Raw genomic sequence first — 22,882 nt, forward strand, 5'->3', positions numbered from 1 at the left:
ATCAGGAACTTGGAGGTGATCCTTTTGTTGATGGGGAGCCAGTGCAGGCCTCTCAGGTGGAGTGTGATATGGCTGCGGCGGGGGACATCGAGGATGAGTCGGGCCGAGGCGTTCTGGATGCGTTGGAGTCGTCTCAGGAGCTTGTTTGTAGTTCCTGAGTAGAGGGCGTTCCCGTAGTCGAGTCTGTTGGTGATGAGGACCTGGGTAACGGTTTTTCTCGTGTCGAGGGGGATCCATTTGAGGATCCTGCAGAGCATACGGAGGGTGTTGAAGCAGGACGCGGAGACGGCGTTGACTTGCCTGGTCATGGAGAGAGTGGAGTCGAGGATGACCCCCAGGTTGCGTGCGTGGTCCGTGGGTTCCGGGGCTGTGCCTAGTGACGTGGGCCACCAAGAGTCGTCCCAGGCTGATGGGGTGGGTCCGAGAATGAGGACCTCCGTCTTGTCTGAGTTCAGCTTCAGTCTGCTGTCCTTCATCCAGTCGGCTATGGCCTTCATTCCTCGGTGGAGGTTAGCTTTGGCGGTGTCGGGATCTTCGGTGAGGGATATGATCAGCTGGGTGTCGTCGGCGTAGGAGATGATGTTGAGGTTGTGTTGTCGTGCGACGTGGGCGAGGGGGGCCATGTAGATATTGAACAGTGTCGGGCTGAGGGAGGATCCCTGTGGGACGCCGCAGATGATCTCAGTGGTTTTGGAGCGGAAGGGTGGGAGGCCGACGCTCTGGGTTCTGCCGGAGAGGAAGGATGTGGTCCAGGCCAGGGCCTTCTCTTGGATACCGGCGTCATGGAGGCGTGCTGATAGGGTGCGGTGGCAGACCGTGTCAAAGGCTGCTGATAGGTCCAGGAGGATGAGGGCAGCTGTTTCTCCTTTGTCCATCAGGGTCCGGATGTCGTCAGTGGCGGCGATGAGGGCGGTCTCGATGCTGTGGTTACTGCGAAAACCAGATTGGGACGGGTCCAGGATGTTGTTGACTTTGAGGTAGCGGGTCAGCTGTTTGTTGACAATCTTCTCGGTCACTTTTGCCGGGAAAGGGAGCAGGGAGATGGGACGGAAGTTCTTGAGGTTCTTGGGGTCCGCCTTGGGCTTCTTCAGAAGGGCGTTGATCTCGGCGTGCTTCCAGCTTTCTGGGAAGGTTGCTGTCTCGAAGGAACAGTTGATTGTTTTCCGGAGGTGGGGCGCGATGGCTGCGCTGGCTTTGTTGAAGACGTGGTGAGGGCAGGGGTCCGATGGGGATCCGGAGTGGATGGAGTTCATGGTTTTGATGGTGTCTTCGTCGCTGACGCTGGACCAGACGGTTAGGCGACTGGTGCGAGTGGTAGTCGCAGGGGTGGTGGACTCAGTGGTGGGTGAGGGGGGGGTCGGGGTTGAAGCTGTCGTGGATGTCGGTGATCTTGCGGTGGAAGAAGGTGGCCAGGGAGTCGCACAGGTCTTGAGATGGCGGGATGTCGTTGGTGATGGAGCTGGGGTTGGAGAGTTCTTTCACGATGCTGAAGAGCTCTTTGGTGTTGTGTGCGTTGTTGTCTAGGCGGTCCTTGAAGGCGGTCTTTCTTGGCGGTCCTGATGAGTTGGTGATGTCTGCGGGTGGCGCTCTTGAGGGCTGTGTGGTTGTCTGGTGTTCGGTCGTGGAGCCATTTCTTCTCCAGCTTCCGACAGGTGTGCTTGGAGATCCGGAGGTCCTCGGTGAACCAGGCGGCTTTCTTGTTGGTGTGGTTGGTTGTAAAGGTCTTGAGAGGGGCGAGGGTGTTGGCGCAGTCGTTGATCCACTGTGTGAGGTTGGTCACGGCAGTGTCTGGGTCGGTGGGGTCGGTGGGTGGTCTCAGGGCGAGGGCGGTAGTCAGTTGGTCCCCGGTGACCTTGCCCCAGCAGCGGCGTGGTAGCTGCTGGGTGCGGTGGTGGGTTTTCTGAAGGTGAAGTGGACGCATCTATGGTCGGTCCAGTGTGGTTCGGTGGTGTGGTTGAAGGAGACGTGGGGGCTTGCGGAGAAGATGGGGTCAAGCGTGTGTCCAGCGGCGTGAGTGGGTGTCGTTACTAGCTGTTTGAGTCCGAGGTTGGCGAGGTTGTCCATCAGGGCGGTGGAGTTGGCGTCGTTGTTGTTCTCGAGGTGGAAGTTCAGGTCCCCGAGGAGGATGTAGTCCGTGGAAGCGAGGGCGTGGGTGCTGATGAGGTCAGCGATGGTGTCATTGAACTGTGGGCGGGGTCCGGGAGGTCTGTAGATGAGAGTTCCTCTGAGGGTGGTGTTGGGGTCGGTGTGGATCTGGAAGTGCATGTGCTCGGCAGTGGTGAGGGTGTCATCGGTGTTCGTTGAGATTTTGATGGAGTCTTTGTGGATGATGGCGATCCCTCCTCCCACTCCGTTGGTTCGGTCTCTGCAGGAGATCTTGTAGCCCTGTGGGATGGCTATGGCAATGTCTGGTGCTGAGGTGGCGTTCAGCCAGGTCTCCGTCTGGAAGGCAACGTCAGAGGCAGTGGAGTCTAGGAGGTCCCAAAGTTCGATGGGGTGCTTGCGAGCGGAGCGGGTGTTGAGAGGGATGCAGCGGAGGTGGTTGGGTTCTCTGGCTGGTGGTGTGGAGGGTTGGATGCTGGTGAATCTACAGTTCCGGCAGGTGAAAGGCCCCTGGGTGCGTTTCGGGGTGGCCCGGTAGCAGGGGTGGTCTCGTCTGGTGTTGAGTGCGTGGAGGGTGCTTGCGTCGTAGTGCAGTCTGGTGTTGCGGGGGGTGCGGGTTCCAGGGGTTCTGGTGCTGGGTGCGGTCCGGGCGCAGATGGGCTTGCCTTAGGCGCGCCAGCGGCGCGCCCGCTGCGCGCGTCCACTGCGCACCCGCTGCGCGGCCTCCATATGAGGGCAGAGGGAGGGAGGAGCAGCTGGGAGGTGGGAGCGGGGCGGCCAATGGGAGTGAAGGGGGCGGGGCAGCAGGGGCTCAGCAGCAAGGGAAAAACCCGGGGAAAAACCCAGGGGAAAACCCGGGGAAAAACCCAGGGAAAAAACGTCGGGAAAAGACGTCGGGAGAGGGACAACAGAGCGCAGGGGTACAGAAAGCAAAACACAGGGGCACGGAATGGAAAAAACAAGTGGCACAGAAGCACAAGCTCAGGGGAATAGAAAAAGGGAGCGAGTAGTTAGGCGGCAAAAGTGGCAACGGAGGTTCAACCCACAGGGGGCTGCGTGGCAGATGGGGGGGGAGCGACCTGCCTGGTGACAGGGTCGAAGGTCGCTCTCTACCACCGCTTCGCGGCCTCCATATGAGGGCAGAGGGAGGGAGGAGCAGCTGGGAGGTGTGAGCGGGGCGGCCAATGGGAGTGAAGGGGCGGGGCAGCAGGGGCTCAGCAGCAAGGGAAAAACCCAGGGAAAAACCCAGGGGAAAACCCGGGGAAAAGATGGCGGGAGAGGGACAACAGAGCACAGGGGTACAGAAAGCAAAACACAGGGGCACAGAATGGAAAAAACAAGTGGCACAGAAGCACAAGCTCAGGGGAATAGAAAAAGGGAGCGAGTAGTTAGGCGGCAAAAGTGGCAACGGAGGTTCAACCCACAGGGGGGCTGCGTGGCAGATGGGGGGAGCGACCTGCCTGGTGACAGGGTCGAAGGTCACTCAAAGGAGTGACACCCAAAGGAGTCCAGGGAGGTGTGGCTTGCGTGGATCCCCCAACATTTTCTTACCCAGACTCCTCTGTAAACCTCAAAATGTGCTTAAAAAAGCATATTTTCCTTACTTTTCTTCGTAGGATCACCACTCCAGCACAAAATTCCTACTCCCCAGTGTTCCCCCTCAGCCTCCCATGTAAAATGACACCTCACTTATGTGGGTCCCCAAAGCAGAGTCAGTCTAAAGATGTATAAAAGAATATGTCCTTATAAACTTGCTGTGCTATCCCCTCTATCTCTACAAGTTTTGGGCCTTATTCTGTTGCAGGCACCTGGCCCACCCACACAAGCGAGGTATCATTTTTATCGGGAGACTTGGGGGAACGCTGGGTGGAAGGAAATTTGTGGCTCCACTCAGATTCCAGAACTTTCTGTCACCGAAATGTGTGGAAAATGCGTTTTTTTAGCCAGAATTTGAGGTTTGCAAAGGATTCTGGGTAACAGAACCTGGTCAGAGCCACACAAGTCACCCCATCTTGGATTCCCCTAGGTCTCTAGTTTTAAAAAATGCACAGGTTTGGTAGGTTTCCCTAGGTGGCGGCTGAGCTAGAGGCCAAAATCTACAGGTAGGCACTGTTTTCAATGAAAAAATTTGATGGGTCCACGTTGCGTTTTGGGGTGTCTCCTGTCGCGGGCGCTAGGCCTACCCACACAAGTGAGGTATCATTTTTATCGGGAGACGTGGGGGAACGCTGGGTGGAAGGAAATTTGTGGCTCCTCTCAGATTCCAGAACTTTCTGCCACAGAAATGTGAGGAACATGTGTTTTTTTAGCCACATTTTGAGGTTTGCAAAGGATTCTGGGTAACAGAACCTGGTCCGAGCCACACAAGTCACCCCATCTTGGATTCCCCTAGGTCTCTAGTTTTCAGAAATGCACAGGTTTGGTAGGTTTCCCTAGGTGGCGGCTGAGCTACAGGCCAAAATCTACAGGTAGGCACTTTGCAAAAAACACCTCTGATTTCCTTCACAAATTTGGATGTGTTCACGTTGCGCTTTGGGGTGTTTCCTGTCGCGGGCGCTAGGCCTACCCACACAAGTGAGGTATCATTTTTATCGGGAGACGTGGGGGAACGCTGGGTGGAAGGAAATTCGTGGCTCTTCTCAGATTCCAGAACTTACTGCCACAGAAATGTGAGGAACATGTGTTTTTTTAGCCAAATTTTGAGGTTTGCTAAGGATTCTGGGTAACAGAACCTGGTCCGAGCCACACAAGCCACCCTATCTTGGATTCCCCTAGGTCTCTAGTTTTCAGAAATGCACAGGTTTGGTAGGTTTCCCTAGGTGGCGGCTGAGCTACAGGCCAAAATCTACAGGTAGTCACTTTGCTAAAAACAGCTCTGTTTTCTGTGATGTGTCCACGTTGTGTTTTGGGGCATATCCTGTCGCGGGCGCTAGGCCTACCCACACAAGTGAGGTATCATTTTTATCGGGAGACTTGGGGGAACATAGAATAGCAAAACAAGTGTTATTGCCCCTTGTCTTACTCTACATTTTTTCCTTCCAAATGTAAGACAGTGTGTAAAAAAGACGTCTATTTGAGAAATGCCCTGTAATTCACATGCTAGTATGGGCACCCCGGAATTCAGAGATATGCAAATAACCACTGCTTCTCAACACCTTATCTTGTGCCCATTTTGGAAATACAAAGGTTTTCTTGATAGCTATTTTTTACTCTTTATATTTCAGCAAATGAATTGCTGTATACCCGGCATAGATTGAAAACCCACTGCAGGGTGCAGGTCATTTATTGGCTCTGGGTACCTAGAGTTCTTGATGAACCTATAAGCCCTATATATCCCCGCGACCAGAAGAGTCCAGCAGACGTAACGGTATATTGCTTTCGAAAATCAGACATTGCTGGAAAAAGTTAGAGTAAAACGTAGAGAAAAATTTATGTTTTTTTCACCTCAATTTCAATATTTTTCTTTTTCAGTTGTTATTTTCTGTAGGAAACCCTTGTAGGATCTACACAAATTACCCCTTGCTGAATTCAGATTTTTGTCTACTTTTCAAAAATGTTGCGGTTTCTGGGATCCAGCGTTGGTTTCATGCCCATTTCTGTCACTGACTGGAAGGAGGCTGAAAGCACAAAAAATCGTAAAAATGGGGTATGTCCGCGTAAAATGCCAAAATTGTGTTGAAAAATTGGGTTTTCTGATTCAAGTCTGCCTGTTCCTGAAAGCTGGGAAGCTGGTGATTTTATCACCGCAAACCCTTTGTTGATGCCCTTTTCAGGGAAAAAACCACAAGCCTTCTTCTGCAGCCCATTTTTCCAATTTTTTTGAAAAAAACGAAATTTTCACAGTTTTTTGGCTAATTTCTTGGCCTCCTTCTGGGGAACCCACAAAGTCTGGGTACCTCTAGAATCCCTAGGATGTTGGAAAAAAAAGGACGCAAATTTGGCGTGGGTAGCTTATGTGAACAAAAAGTTACGAGGGCCTAAGCGCGAACTGCTCCAAATAGCCAAAAAAAGGCTCCGCACAGGAGGGGGAAAAGGCCTGGCAGCGAAGGGGTTAATAGCTAGCAATCCATCAATGTTTTCAATAACAGTACATAGACTTTTCGCAGCCAATGTCATTGATGGAAACCTATTTTTTTAAAAAGTTGTATTTTAATGAAATAATGTATTCATTTTTCGACCATACAATATTTGGATTTGACAATACGCTTGAATAATCATGTAGTCCCTGGAATACTTTTTAGATCTAAATTATGACCAGTGATATTTTCGGGTTCACATTCAGGTGTAGGATAGCAAAGACAGTAGTACTGACTCGGGGCGGGGGGAAAAAAATATATATATATATATGTAAATATATATATGTATACACACACACACACACACACACACTGAAAAAAACGAAAGGTTACAGGGAGGTTATAGTTGGGTTCAGAATTTCCTCATACAACTGCATAGAAAATCTGCAGTTAGAGTTCTTTCAAGTAACTGTAACTCGTGCCCCCACCATGCATGTTTTTTTCTTCAATAGTATGGAGAAATTTGGGATAATCAGCAGTGAATGGGGAGAACGAGAGTTAGTTACCTTAGGGCACGAGTTATAGTTACTTGAAATAACTAACTATAATTGTTGAATTTTTATGTTTTTGTACGAGTAAATTCAGAACTTACCTATAACATCCCTGTAACCTTTTTTTTTCCAGTGAATTTCTATGGGCTTTTTTTTAACACGTTATTATGTATGTCAGGTTGTGGCAAGCCAATCGGCCTTATTTTTCCCACAAATCCATGGATCGGCCCCCTCCATAAGTCCTATGGAGTTAGGATGCCTGTATCCTGACCCCTTGTATGTTTTTAAACATTTCCCCACCCCCCACACTCCCAGCAAACGTTCAACTTTTTCTGTCAGGTTGTGGCCAGCCAACCAGGACCTTGCTTCTCCTCTGAGGCACGGAGGATTTTAGGAGGATCCCTAACCCCCATTTTTCTTGTCCCCCACTTGACAGATCACCCTGTAACTTTCCAGACAGCAGCTGACGTGACTGGCAAATATTTTTGGATAATTTAGTGAATAGTGATCAACCGGCGCCGAAGATATAGGCAAGTAAAAAACATTTTTTTTTTTTTTTTTTAAAACAAACCTTTTTCAATAGAAACTATGTCCGAACTATAACCTAGTGGCGACCACCAATGGTAAAATACATATCCTTTTATTGTGAAAAAATGCTGCGGTATAAAACCTATATTTCACAGGAAGCTGTGAAATATTTCACAGTTACCCAAGAAATACAAATTCCATTCATGACAACCACCAAACCTCTCTGCCAAGCTTTAACATTGTAAAGGCTCTTAGGAGTGTGCTGCATAAAGGGCCAAATTTTGTGGCAAGATTATCTAAACAATGCAGCATAAAATACAAATCAAGCGGCACAGTTTCAGTCAGTATTATTTTATCAATTTGAGATGGAGACAAACTTTTTGGTGAAATCAGCAAATTTTGCGACAAAAGCAGCAAATTCTTAATTATACAGTAAATGATGCAGAAACAATAACCTGAATCCACTGACCCTAATCACTGCACACTGGGTTATTTACAATTTATTTAGGAAAGTTAAACAAAGCCTAAACACTTCTATTTCAGTCAGTGCACATTGTTAGCAGCACTTGGAAGGAATATGCTTTTTTTCAAACTAACCATCCCAAAATAAATGTAAGTTATCAAAAAATACACAGCAGGTACCATGTATAATATGGTCATACATTGCTATCTTGTGATTCAGGTGACTTATGTCACCACCAGAATCCCTCAATGCCAATATGGGACCACATCACAATTAGCTACAAATGTTCACTGAGGAAAGGAAAAAAAGAAAAAAACAGTTAAGAGAATCGGTTCTGGCTGAAACATAACTACCACTGAAACTCACTAGTCAGTTATCAAAGCACACACCACCAGATGTTCGTTTTTGCCTCTAGACTGTTTAAAAAGTGGTGTTTTGAGCACATCTGCATCAGATGTATTGTATGTTTAGGTAACCATAAATAGTGAATTTCAGTGGCTTGTCACATTCGATCAAAAGCCATAACTCTGTTTTCCCATAACAAAAAAAAAAACACATGCTGTGTGCAGGCAACAAAGACTGTGTTGAGTGTGTAAGACGCCCATAGCAGGTGAAGTGAAAGGCTTAGGTACTGGCCAGGCCCTGTGGCTTGCCACTGTGGGTAGGACATAGGGCCTGCCTCCAAGTCAGATCCTAGTACCAAAACCAGAAAGCCACACAAGGTTAGAAATCCCATAAAATTCACTAAAATAAAATTATGGTTATGCTTTTTTTTTTTTGGACTTTTTTCTTAATTTATTTATTATGAAATTACAAAGCGAACTCCCAACACATAGAACACAATCAACAACAAAAGAAAGATAGTAGACCTCATGATCCGTAATTATACCGGAGTATCGTATTGAGGTTCAAACAGACAAGCGGCCACGCAAAAGGAAAGTCCAACCTCATAACTGACTAACAGCACAAAGAATATTCTTGACAATGTTAAAAAAACAATTAGTAGTGCATAATGAACACAAGTCGTGAAGCAAATGAGCGGATCAGAGATCTACAAAAGAAAGAGAAAGAAAGGGAGAGAGGGAATTAGCAGAGGGAATACACCCAAGAGGGACACAGACATTCTTTACAGGTTCATCTTACAGCACAAAAGCAATCGGGAAATAGAACGTGTATGTGCGCAGAGCAGAAGATAGTTACATCGCAGGGTCTGTATGAGATTTAAGAAAGGAACGCAGTGGAGCCCAAATATCTCTAGGTCTAGAGCCCTCTGGGGTCAGCGCCCAAAATATAATTAATTGTTCCTGACAGAAGGAGGCGTCTCTCAGCCAGTCCGATCCCCAGGGAGCACGTACGCGACTCCAGCACATCGCAACCCCAGCACATGCCAGCAGCAACATGCCCACCAATCTCCTATAAGCAGGCGTACCCTCTCGACACAGCCAAGGAGCACTAGCTTAGGGGAAAGGGGTAAATCCAAGCCAATCATCTCCCCAATCATGCGGAGCACCCCGACCAATAAGTACTCACTTCTCGACAAGACCACGACAGGTGAAAAAAAATCAGCATCAGGAGCACGGCACCGCTCACAACATGGTCTGCGCGCAGACCCATAGAGTGCAGTCTGCGTGGGGTATAATACAAGCGATGTAGGAATTTAAAGTGTATGAGGCGCAGACGGTAGTTAGGCGACAGGACTTTCATATGTGCACTACACCGCCTCCATTCTTCCTCGGAGATAATCTTGCCAACATCCACTTCCTATTTAGCCCTAACCGACTACGCCAGGTCCCCCCCTGTGTCTGCACTCCGTTATACAGTTTAGTGATGAGCTTACGCAGCACCTCCAGGGCTTGGCATGTCAATGGCATCTCAGGTAATCGGGGGAAACGAGCGCAAAGCATCGCACTCACCCACAGCACATACAATCTATGCAGCGCACTGTCCTGCCCCCCTCCAGTGAAAGCAGCCACCCGTCCACAAACTAGTCCCCTAGCTTAATCAAATTAGAAGCACAAAGAAAGCTGCGGAGCCCCGCATCTCGGAAACTTTGCTTATCCGCTACATCCAGCATCGACATCGATGGAGCAAAGGGTCCAGGATCACACGCGCGGTGCAGCAAAAAGGACCACGCTTCTGCTGTGCATTCCACTGTGTCAACACCCTGGGGCCCGGCACGAGCCGAACCCCAAGGAGCCCAGTATAGGCCGTCCGGCCACACCAAACGTATCAAAGCAGAACGGAGCCTCCGCCAAAAACTCGCGTTAAGATGGAGAGGAACATTTGCAAATAAATACAGACTTTTAGGCAGCACTAACATTTTGGCAATAGCAATTCGCCCCAACAACGAGAGAGGCAGCGAACGCCACACCTCCACCTTTTCTTCCAGCCACGTGATGGCTCTGCCGTAATTAGTCGACCGGAGGGAGTTCTCATCTCGGGTCAGCCAAACTCTCAAATAACGTACAGGCTCATCTGTCCAGTTGATGGGGTATCGACTAGGGGAACACAGTGTCGCGCCGGTCAGAGGGAGCACCACAGATTTGGACAAATTAATCACAATGCCAGAGAAGGTCCTGAAATGCACTCTCTCATCCGGCAATACATCCAGGTTAGCCCGCGGTGTGCGCACATATAGCACTATATCATCTGCATACATCGAGATCAGTACCAGGCGCTGACGGTACGCAAGTCCTCTCATTATGGTGCTGCTTTAAGTACGCTGCAAGTGGCTCCATTGCAACCGCAAACAGTAACAACAACAAGGGGCACCCCTTTCGGGTCCTGTGTGCCACCCTGAAAGGGTCAGAAATACAGCCGTTCAACCGCAGCCTGGCAGTGGGTTCGTATATAATAAACGAATCAGCTTCACAAAACACATACTCATGACTAAACAAAAACTCCCATGCCAGCGAATTTAAGGCCTTAGCGGCGTCCAAGAACACCGCAGCAGCCTCCTCCTCATTGTCAATCGTCCCCGTGACTGTGAAGAAAGTACGCAGATTGTGGGTCGTAGACCGGCCTGGGACAAACCCCGACTCATCTGGAAGCACCAACTTCGGAAGCAGCGTCTGTAACCTCGCCGCTATCATCTTCGCCAAAATCTTATTATCTGTGTTAATCATAGAAAGCGGGCGATACGAGTCACAGCAATGTGGGTCTTTGCCAGGCTTAAGGATCGTAACGATTAAGGCCTCGCGGAGAGAAGCGGGGAGGATCCCAGCCTCCAAAGCCTCCGCATACACATTCAAAAGCCGGAGGACAAGAATATCAGTAAATTCCTTATAGAAGGCTGGGTTTAACCCATCCAAACCAGGGGACTTTTCAACAGGCAAGCTCTGAATTGCAGCCTTCACCTCCTCAACCATGAAGGGCGCATCAAAATACAGCCTGTGCACATCATCAAACCAGAGGAGGCTAATCTTCGAGAAGTCGTCCTGAGCAGCATCAACATCCAGCTGTGAGGGCTCAGCATACAGATCTGTGTAAAAATCAGCGAATACCTGCAATATTCCCTTCGTTCCTGCCACTCGCTCACCTGCAGCATCATTGATTTCTGTAATATAGTCACTGGCCCATGGTTTGCGCAGCATGTTCGACAGAGTGCAACCAGCCCTCTCACCCTCACCATACCTCCTAGCTCTGGCAAACTTACCCAGGAAGCAGGTCTCACAGACCGAGGCCTCCTCATACGCGGACACTGCACTCCGCAGGGCCGCAAGTGTAGCTCCAGACCAGTCTGTCACCAAACACTGCTCGAATTCCACTATCTGTGCCTCCAGATCCGCCAACTCACGGCGCAGTGATTTTAGAACCCCATATTGCTTTGAGAGGCACACCCCATGGATCACCACCTTAAAGGCCTCCCACAGTGCTCCAGCAGATTTCACTGAACCCTCATTCTTAGCAAAATAATGTGTTAACGACTCACAGACCTCATCTCTAAACGCCCAGGAGGCAGGTGCCAAGTAAATGCACGCCCCGGACCCTGAGGCACCTCCAACACCAACTTTACCGGGGAGTGATCCGAGAGGGTACGCGTCATATGATCCACCGACCTAGTCCAGAGCTCCACATCCTTCGTCCCAAGCCAGCAATCAATATGCGACCAACTTTTATTGGCATAATTAACACATGTACCCTCCCGCATAGTCCCATGCGTCGCCCGCAACAAGTCTATCAGTGAACCCACGGTCATCACAGAAGTTAAGGCCTTGGCCGCAGCAACATGATGCACTCTGGCCAGACTCTCTCGGTCAGGCACGGAGTCCAAAATGACATGGATATTCCCCCCACCCCCAGATCACAGCCACATTGCCGAGGGAATCAATCAAGTGCCATATCTCATGAAAAAACCAACCCAGGGTCGTCCGTGTTGGGGCCGTATACGCACACAAGCCTGCAGTCCCTGTCTAAAAGCATGCCGCTCAGCAAAACATATTTGCCATGAGGATCCACTATTACTTTCTGTGTGCGCCAATACAAGCCCCTGTGCAGCAGGATTGCCACTCCTCTTGCGTATCTCGAATACCCTGCGCAGTCATATTCCCCAATCCAACCCGTCGACGCTACTAAGTGAGTCTCCTGCAGCATATAGACAAATTTCTCGGGGTTTAATGTAAGCAGACACCAGTCGCATCTTACGCGCATCATTCAAGCCGCGCACATTCCATGTTAAACATCTAACCGTTGTCATGGTCCCTGCATGCTCACAGACATTTGATCAACAGCAACGCCAGCCCTGCGCAACCCTCCAGCTCTGGCAGTCCCATAATGAGAAAAAAGAAGGACAGAAGGGAGAAAAAGAAAAGAAAATCGGAAGAAATACATGCCCTTCCCCCACCCACTCAGACCCCCCCACAACCGGGTTAAAGCTGTAAACCCACCCCCCAAAACATTCAGACCCCCAACAACAAACATTATGAAAGGACTCATCCGATAGGCGTGTGCTAGACTGTCCACCTCACCGCCCGAAGAAGCAGGAGGAAGGTGGGGCATAGGGCCCAAAATGCAGAACAGTCAACAGAGAGGCAAATGTAAAGAATCTCCAGATATGCAAGCGCCCTGGCTCCCCAAAAGAAGGGGCCCCCGGACCCGCCACATAGCTCGAATCAGTCACTGTCACTTAGTTCTGTATGCCCGTCTCCCCGGGCCACCTCATCAGCAGCTGCCACTTTCCTAGGAACTGTCCTAGCAAACTTCGCTGCCAGCTTAGGATCTGTGAAGAAGTGCAGTTTACCCCCGTGTGTATCTTCAATTTCGCAGGATAGCTAAGGGACAATCTAGCATTCGTCTGGCTCAGAGTACGCTTGATCGGCTTAAAAGCTCTTGGAGTGTAATCCGGAAAAATACTTAATTTGGAGTTCTTGTATATCACCGGTCTGCGATCCCTGGCCAGTCTGAGGACCGTATCCCTATTGCGATAGTTCAACAGGCGAGCGATGACAGGACACGGTGGAGCGCCAGGAGGGGGCCTAGGCCCCAATGATCGATGCACCCTCTCCACTACCAGCAGGTGAGAAAGTTCTCCCGGAAAAAGGTTGGAAAGCATGCCCTCCACAAAATCCTCCATCTGACCCATGTCCATGGACTCCAGAAGACCAACTATACGGATGTTGTTACGCCGCTATCTGGCCTCCAAATCTTCATTTTTGCTGCGGATGACCTCCAGTACTCGTTTCATACTTGTCAGCTGGTCGCGAGTACCATGGCGCTGATCCTCCAACTCAGATGTACGTGCCTCCAGCTGCTCAAACCGCGAGTCATGATCATCTACTCTCACCTTGATTCGGTCTAGTTGTTCAGTCAGATGATCTAGTTTATCGTCAATACCAGAGAGGCTGCTTTTGAGATCTAAAAACATAGCTTTGACAGAGACATCGGCAGATCCTGCATCAACCGGTGCCTCCTCCGGCTGAGAGGTGGATGTGCCACCCTTCTTCTTACTGGCATCAAAAGTAAGCTTGAACTGCTTGTGATCCGCCTTTCCCATCCCACAGCAACAATGCCACAGCAGGCAGGGGGACCGCCAAAGGCCGATGCTAAAAGAACTGAAGCCCCCTGGGTCATAGATCACACAACAGCACCCGCCACCGTAATGAACAAGGTGGCCGATTCCGTAGCGTGGTCACCGCACCTTCAAGGTTCCACCGTTATTACGTTCGCCAGCCCGTCTCCAACTCAGCAAGCTGTCACACACTAAAACTGGCCAGGAATCCCACAAAGATCTTCTCACGTAGGGCACCACAGAAGCAACGCCCAGTGAAATCACTGAGGCACCACGTCCCACGCACACCCACTCCGGGGCAAGGGCACCGCAGTTTCCCAGGACCAGTCCACGCGGACCCCAGCCCCAAAGGGAGCCCCCCTCCCCCAAAACCACAGAGGAGGCCCAACCGAGTCCAAGGTAAGCCACGTCTGATCACTCACCAGTCCCATAGGGCATCAAAGGAGAGTACAACCGGGGAACTCCTGCTGCTTCCACCACACAAGAGATTGACTCGGACCCCTCCGGTAACCCAAGCCCAGAGCAGGCCGCTGGGAAAGAAAAAAGCACAGGGCATCACCCAAGAGGCTGAAGCGGGTCCAGGTCTAGAGTCCACTGTCCGAGGTCACGGTCCGAAATAACAGCCGAACTGACCTCGGACAGATAATCCACTCTTTGTCAACCTCCGTCCTCAGAGGTGAAAAATTGCAGCTCCCTCCGCGAGACAGTGATGGCGACAAGGAGGGAGCCTCAGAGAGGTGAACCCTCCCGCGCGCAGACCCGGATAGGTAGCAGAAAAAAAAAAGGAGGTCCACCTGGCTCTTAATGAACCGGGGAAGCCGGCCTCGCAGCGCCGGCCACCAAACCGGCCCGAAACTGACTCGGCGCGACTCCTCACCCCCGCGTAGGCAGTTGCGCACTGAGCAAAACCAACTCCGAGCACGCTCAGCGGGAGGAGGCCTTTCAGAGGACGCCGCTCCCGTGCTTCTCAGCCAGCCAAGTCGCGGGGCCTGTGAGGCAGCAGTAACAAAACCGGGGCAAGAGACCCCCACCAGCACCCGCCGAAAACGCTAGTCGAGTCACCCTGGTCCCAGAAGGGGCCTCGGGCGAAGAAATTTAAGTTGCCGCTCTGGGAAGGATACATGAGCGGGAAAGGCCCCTAGCCCAGCAGAGCCTCACGAGGTGAGTGCCATCTTGCTGGCTGGCCTAGCCACGCCCCACAATTATGGTTATGCTTAGTAACTACACCATAACGTCTATCTGTCAAGCTCAAAACAATCTGCTGGTCACCTGAAACCAAAAGAGCTAACTAGACAGCATCGTGGCAGACATAACTTGGTACCTGCACATAACCTGAAATCTCTCTACCGGGTGCACCTTTCTGTCTGCCACTTCTGATGCATATTCATTAACAGCACTTACATTAGAGAGAAACAAATATCTTTTACACGCCCAGGATAGATTGGCACAAATTGAACATGCCAAAAGAAAATCAATCCTTTTGCCAAAATGTGTAGACACCCAGCTCATTATCTCCCTCACGGGGAACCCATCTACCGCCAAGAATACCCTACACGCCAGACTCCTCGCCATCTGGATGACAGCAAGCCACCTCAAATTAAACTCAGAAAAAACCGAGATCATCTTCCGTCCCAACAAGACAGCATGGAAAGACTCATGGTGGCCCACCATCCTAGGAGCTCCCCCCAACCTCGGCATCATACTGGACTTCTTTCTTTCTTTTTCTCTCTCTCTCTCTTTCTTTTTCTCTCTCTCTCTCTCTTTTTCTCTCTCTCTCTCTTTCTTTTTCTCTCTCTCTCTCTTTCTTTTTCTCTCTCTCTTTTTCTCTCTCTCTCTCCCTCTTTTTCTCTCTCTCTCTCTCTCTCTTTCTTTTTCTCTCTCTCTCTCTCTCTCTCTCACTCTCTCTCTCACTCAGCAAATCAACGCCATATAATCCTCCTGCTTCAACACTCTCAGCAAGACTTTCAAATGAATTCCCCTAGAAACAAGATGAACGGTCACCCACGCCCTCATAAGCAGCAGATTGGACTAAGGCCACGCCCTCTACGCAGGGACCACAGCCAAACTTCAGAGAAAACTCCAGCGCATCCAGAACGCAGCCGCACGTCTCATCCTCAACCTCCCTCGCCATGAACACATCTCCGCCCACCTCAGATCCCTACACTGGCTGCCAATCAACAAAAGGATCATCTTTCAAATCCTAATCCACGCTTACAAAGCTCTTCACGACACCGGACCGGCCTACCTCAATGAACGAATCAACTTCCACAACCCAACTCGACAGCTCCGCAGACCTCTCAACAGTTCCCCGCATCCAACACACCACCTCCGGCGGCAGATCCTTCTCCCACCTCTCTGCCAAGACCTGGAACTCCCTTCCCACTAACCTATGCAAGACCCAGGACCTCCTAACTTTCAGAAAGCACCTCAAAACCTGGCTTTTTGAGCAGTAAACTCTTCCCCACTCCCCCCCCCAGGGTGAGGTGAGTAGCGCTTAATAAATTTGATTGCATGAAGACAAACAATGCTATATATATATATATATATATATATATATATATAATAAATAAAGTCAACACTTTTTGCCTCCCCTTTTTAATTTGGTCACGATGAATCTGCACAATCCACAATCTTAAATATATGGAGCGGTTAAGACTGCCAATTTATGTTTGGATTCCTCAAACGGTGCCAGAGCTACTAGTTAATCAAAACATTCTTCATTCCACTTTAAAAATGTACCCCTAGTCCCGCCTCCAAATAGTTTTTTCACAAAACCTGAAATACCTACACTGGATGTAACTTGCTAACTGCCCCACTGGATACAGATACATCAGAATTGAGCAAACTTTTGATCTGCTGCCACATTTTATGCAGATCCATCACACAAAGCCAAAATTATAAACATAACAAACGTTTTTAAAGCTGGCAATCTGTACAAAAGTGTCAAAAGCACACCCTGTATCTTTTCAAGTGCAAATGTCTCAAAACACTATGAAAAGGATTTATACCAAACCAGCAGAATCCCACTTGAGTAACGTTCTACATTCATGTCAAGTTTGCTGAAAATTCATTCAGTGGTTTTGACTGTAGATGTGAGCAAAATTTCCTTAGTAAGATAAAAATAAAATAAAAATGTTTTTCTTTCCTTCACCCCTCACTCCAAGCACCCGTTAACGTTTGTCTTCCCCTTCACATAGATGTGTACGAAAATGATCATGCCAAATCTCGGATGACAAACAAATGAATTAGCAATTCCGTGCTAATCTGACCACATAGTCAAAAGTGTACACACTTTTTTTTTTTTTTTTTTTACAAAAGCGTTTTCTTTATTTGAAGACAACGAGGACTACGCTTTTCAACAGTGCACCTTGTTCGGGTGCTAGCTGGCACGTCGCAAGGAGTGTTTGGTTGCGCTATATATTTTGCCTTGATCTACCCTAATAGACGTTGTGTGTGGAGGCAGAGGGTGAGGGCACCAGACGCTGTCCTTATCTTTGTGCTGCAGTCGCATCAAGAATGATTAATTGGATTGCCAGTTTAATAATTTATAGTTCAAGTTGATAAACGACGAGAAAACTCCTACAAATAAAAAAACTAAGAAACGAGGGGGAGAAAAAATATTAAAGTCTTGCATCTTATGTTTAGGAGTCAAATGTAGCGTTTGCTAGTACAATAGTTAATTATCAGCAATGAAAATCAGTGTTGTTTTATGATTTATTTATTTTTTAATGCAAGGCCCTTGACGTGAATGAACTGGTCAACATCTATTAAAGTCATGCTTATCTTTGCATTGATATTTAGGTAAACTTGAAATTTTCTTAATTCCAATCTCTCAACTTTTTGTTCGTGTGGTAGATCGTGCATAATGTTCAAAACAAAACTAATTGTTTCTCAATGTTCCATCCATGCAAAACAATTAAGCGTAGCAAACAAACGCAACTGATTCAATAAAAAGACCTTGTACAGTGGACGAAAAGTAAATTTGATTGATGCCTTAGCTGGAGTATACAGGCTTATTTGTGAGGGTAGCTAAAACAAATATGCATTTGCAAGTAATTCACAGCATTGAAATTTCAGAATTAGTGTCTAATTTCACCCCACAATGGACTTTTCCAAAAAGTAGTGAAATCGGTGGCATCAAGGTGAAAAAAAGAGACTAAAAATGAATATTAAATACCAACATGAAGACATTTCTGAACATCTACAGAACAAAGTTCTCAGAACCGATCTGATTTTTTAGCGTTAAAGGTGAAATGCAGAATTCATAAGCCTGCAAAAACTTTAAACCATTAAACCTACATTTCTTAATTTTTTTGTAATGAGAACTGTACAGTGTTTTTGTACACAACAGACTATCAGGACATGCACACAGAATTTCTTCTAAGTCTGCGGACCTTTACAATCAGGAAATTAAATCATAACTAGAAATGATTAACTTGTAAGTGACATATTACACACAACAGATTTTCAACAAAGATATGATGAATGGATTAGAACGCACTGCTAATTTGTTGAAGCTTTCGCTTAAATTGGATATATGATGAGATGTAGTCTCTGAAGAAACTAATCCTGGGGCACCGCCATAGCCAAGGCAAGCAACGTGAGAGAAGGCTTTAACAAAATCCTACATTTAGGGGTGATCTTTATGTACTTGTGCTCTAGTGTGCAGGAACCCTAGATCTCTAAACATTGTTAAAAAGTACATTAAAAAAAATACCTACATACCAAAGTAAGGCTACATATACCAGAACACATTTTCTGGATTACATATTTTACTACTGCACAGCAAATTATGGAATAAAAATCACAGTAGTTCAAATGAATAACAATTTACTTAAGGTATTGGCTCCTTACTCACATTGCAACTTCAAGAATCACACTCACGGAAATCAACACCAATGCATTACCCGAAGAAGGTAAAGATGAATAGTTTGTGGAATACTGAAATATACAGTATTCTGAAGAAGAACTTCAAGAATCCTACCTTTCTGCATTAATCGAACCTCGCCATTCTCTTTCTTAATTTCATCCATTACTTTATGTTTCCTCTTTTCTTTCAGCTTGTCTTTGTCTCGCTCTTTAACTTTTTCCTTGACTGAATACAAAAGAAATAAAAATAATTTAGAAAATACGAAGTCGATAATTTGTAGACACTTCTTTAGTTACATTGTCAAAACTGCTGCACATTTGGCAGATTTCAAAGTCAAGAACAAGCATACAGGAAAAGCCCCAAGACACAGTACATCTTTCAAGTTCAAGAAAGAGGCAGTTATATGCAAACGCATCTACAGAAACTGGTTTCTATGCTTTGTACTGAGCAAATAATTTCAGGCAATTTGAAACACCAGTCAAAATCAAACTGCTGCAATAAAGTATTATTGCAAAGTTTAAGGAGCAGCATATTTTACTTCAGAGCTTCCTTGCAGTCTAGGCAACGCAGAATTTCTCCATGGAATAGAGAGTTGGGAGGCTGAGTTCAAAGAGATGACTGGGGACAGAAAAGATATCTTCAGAGGAGGAGTAGTCTCTTTCAGATAATCTTTAATTGGCACAGGCCCAAGCCTCAAACACCCTTCAAGTAACTGGTCATGTTTTGATGAAGACAATCCTTTTAAAATAAAAAGTAAGCCAGCTGTCAAAAACCAGTTTAACCTATAGGCCCTCATTACGAGTTTGGTGGGCGGAAAAGGCTGCCCATCAAACTCCTGCAGTCAGGTCAACGCCAGTGCAGTGACCTTCCTGCACCCCCTGTTACGAGTTTCCCCTTGGCCCAGCGGGAAACAGCCCACAACATTGACAGCGGTTCATAATCGGGCCGATGGTAATGTTGTGGTGCGTAGGGTACAACATCACCAGTCGCACCTTTCACGGTCTGCTATGCAGACCGTGAAAAGCGCAACAGGGCTGTCCATGGGGGCCCCTGCACTGCCTATGTTGCACACAGTGGTGGTTAGAGTAACATATAGTAAAAAAAGGTGCTTTACGTAAAAAACAAAGTAGACATTCACTGGAGGGGGAAAATAAAGGTTACAGGGACTTTATAGTTAGGAAATAGAATTTAAAAAAAAACCAAAAAAAAAAACCTTAGAAGTTCACTGCTAAAACCAACGGTTACAGGGACGTTATAGTTAGGTTCTGAATTTACTAGTACAAAAATCAGAGAAATTCAGCTCTTCTAGACTTATTTCAAGTAACTATAACTTGTGCCGTAAGGTAACAATAACTTGCCCCTCACCATGCACTGCAAATTACCTAAGACATTACAGCACTGATGACAACTATAACATTAAAAATATAAATGAAGCATTAGCGGTCAAAAAAAAAAAAAAAAAACTAATTATGCATGCACGTGTTGCAGTTACCTTGGGGCACGTCATCCACGCTCCACCCATAACGATTTCACTGCATTGCTTTACTCAACCAAGCCAGGCAAGGGTGCCTCGCGAGGCTTGATATATCTAACTTAATAGTTTCATCGCTCTTGCACCCTATTGCGTAGTGCAAGGACGGCGCAACTCTTTCATAAATATGCTCTACGTTTTGCCATCTTTCTGCAGATTTCCATGCTGGGGCTGGAAGTAGCAGTAAGCATTAGTTTCAGGGTTAGAATACAATTTTGAGTTTGTGCAAACCTACTAACATACATGTTTTAGGGATTTTTAACCAGTTCTTCTCTAATCTTTTCCTATATAGAGAAAGGTTGGAAATTTACTCCTGAAAAGAGAAGAAGTAATACTTCAAGGGTTGAGGAGGAAAAAAGTGGTTGGATGGGAAGTAAATTTGTAAACTCTGAGATTTTGCACGAGCACATCTACATATGCATATTTGCGCAAACTGAAATAGTTCACAAATATTTTGTGGGAGTACAATTCCTGGACTACATCTGTAAATTTGTATGAATTAATGAAAGCCGTAAATCTGCACGAATACAAAGACATTAACCACAGGTGCACTTTTGTAACTTTATTTAAGAACTGGGCCCCTAATTAGGTCTGGTGTTAATCAAGACTTTTTTTTTTTTTTTTAATTCTGTCTTTCTATTGGCTGGCTTCGCTGAGAGTGACAGCATTCTGCTCTTTCACAAGAAGCATATCAGCACACAGTGTTTTGTTCAGCTCCAGGGATTACTTGCAAATGTGTGCTTTTTGAGACCAAGATATATTTTTGCTTTTGCCAGAAATACTAGCATGCATCAACAGATTTTACTAGAAATGGTATATAAAATTTCACAGGAGTTTGTTTAGGGAAAGGCTTTACCTAGTTGCATTTTCTTGTAAACATTTGATTTTGAAAGCAAAGAATTATCAATCTTGCTTCCAAGCTTCTGCAAATATTTGCATCTAAACAAACAGAGAGCATTCAGGGAGCATTATATGTAGCCTCACAGTGGTAAACTTTACATAACGTTTTATGCTGGAACGTGTGTCAGTAGTGCAGTCAGAGCTTACATTTCCTTAAAGTACTCACTCTAATAAAGGCTTTGCGCTAATGTCCCATGAATACAAATGCGAACAGCATTACCAAATGAACACAAATATTACCTTATCTGCAGGCAATGCCATTCCCTGATCCATAATGTGGTTCTGTTAACTGGCAACCAAGGGTTTGTGCTGCATGGGGTTGGGCCTACTTGTCCCAGGGAGAAAATTAACATGGAAACCTGTTGTTGTTGACCTCAAATAATAAGTCCTGGGCATCGGGCTGTAAGAATTCTGCATCCCTGGTACATATGTACATATAGGTGTGTGTGTGTGTATATATATATATATATATATATATATATACACACACACACACACACAGCTTTCAGGCAGCATTAAAAATGTCAAGTTAACTCTTGTGATTATGTTCCTGCGCCTTAAAACAAATTAAATTTATGTGACAGAGGAGCCATGGAGAGGAAATCCAAAGTCATTGGGGTTGGTGGGGATTTCCCAAACACAAAAGGCTGTGATGATGGGTATGTGGCAAGGTGAATTAATATGGTGTTTTTTTTTTTTAGGGTTTTTGGGGAACCTGCAGACTTAGGAAAGACGACAAGATACGATGACTTCTTATTTACACATCACTGAGGCACACATCCACCAACTGCTTTAGAACATTATCTGCCTTCTATGTAAACTAGTGTTTTAGAAGTACAGATTTAGCTAGTATCAGAGATGGCGTCTCAGTGGATGACTGCAGCTGAAGCCCTAACTCGGGTTACGGAGGACAGTTCTGAGGCAGGATCAGAGACCGAGACAGCAGATTCTGAGGCAGGATCTGAGGCAGAAGAAAATAGAGCATAATCTGGAAGTGATTTTTCAGTTGGTGGAGTTCCATCAGACAACTCATCTTCCAGGACCACCCTGACTGACCTTGAGAACCAGAGTAAGAGTAAAAGGTCAAACATATCCAGTGGGGCTTATTCACCAAACTTTCTACTCGCTTTGAAAGTGTGCCAACACAATTTATATACGATGTGAAACAATCATCATACAAGATATTTTCCCGTACCCTTTTTCAATAACATTGGTTATGATACGAGTAAGTATCTCAGTTTTCACACTTTCAAAGCAAAAGTAGAAGTGTTGGTGTACATTTGTTTGGCTTTTTATTTTAGGGACCTCAGGCAGTATTCCCCCAACATATGCGCCTTAGTTTCAACAGTAGATATGCAAGGCCTCGAAAGGCATACCCTGACACCCACCAACTTGCATCCACAAACTGGAAGGAGATGGATTTAGCACAGCAAGTGCACTGATGGTGCATGGAAGTCACATTTTCTTGAGCTTCAAGTAGCTGGAGATGGAAGGCATTAGTATAGGTTCACTCGGCAATTATACAGGATTAGTCAGGACTCTGATGAGGACAGAGGCATTAACAGGTAAAAAAGAAAATCTTACTGTAGGTGTGTTTTCACAGGGATATTGCATAGGTAGAAGGTAGATGTGAAAGGTAGTACAGATATACATAGCATGACTTCATCTTCACCTAATGATTCAAATCCATCAGTGCCGTACTCGCTGTGATACTGAATTGCTATGGCACATATGGGGAAATGCTTGACCTGGTCGCCATGTTTATTCTGTCAAAACGTAAAGTTTACCTGTTTGTGTAGTTTTGCAGCTTGAAGAATGTTATGGATTCATATGCTGTGCATTTTAATGCCATCTAATGGTTTGGGGGATAGAATCATCTCCAAAAACATTTTTGTCTTTTCTCTTTTTGTGTT

At 46.7% G+C, this 22,882-nt stretch overlaps 1 protein-coding gene across 2 annotated transcripts in view; it reads right to left on the bottom strand.

Moving 5' to 3' along the window:
• Nucleotides 1-22,882, bottom strand: part of RSBN1L (round spermatid basic protein 1 like) — a 214,165-nt gene that overhangs the window by 138,119 nt on the left and 53,164 nt on the right. For both annotated transcript variants that reach the window (XM_069229672.1, XM_069229673.1), the window contains exon 2: nucleotides 18,653-18,763. In XM_069229672.1, the coding sequence (XP_069085773.1) occupies nucleotides 18,653-18,763 (111 nt within the window). The remainder of the gene's footprint in view (nucleotides 1-18,652; nucleotides 18,764-22,882) is intronic.

The sequence above is a fragment of the Pleurodeles waltl genome, chromosome 4_1 (assembly GCF_031143425.1).
Source record: "Pleurodeles waltl isolate 20211129_DDA chromosome 4_1, aPleWal1.hap1.20221129, whole genome shotgun sequence".
NCBI lineage: Eukaryota > Metazoa > Chordata > Amphibia > Caudata > Salamandridae > Pleurodeles > Pleurodeles waltl.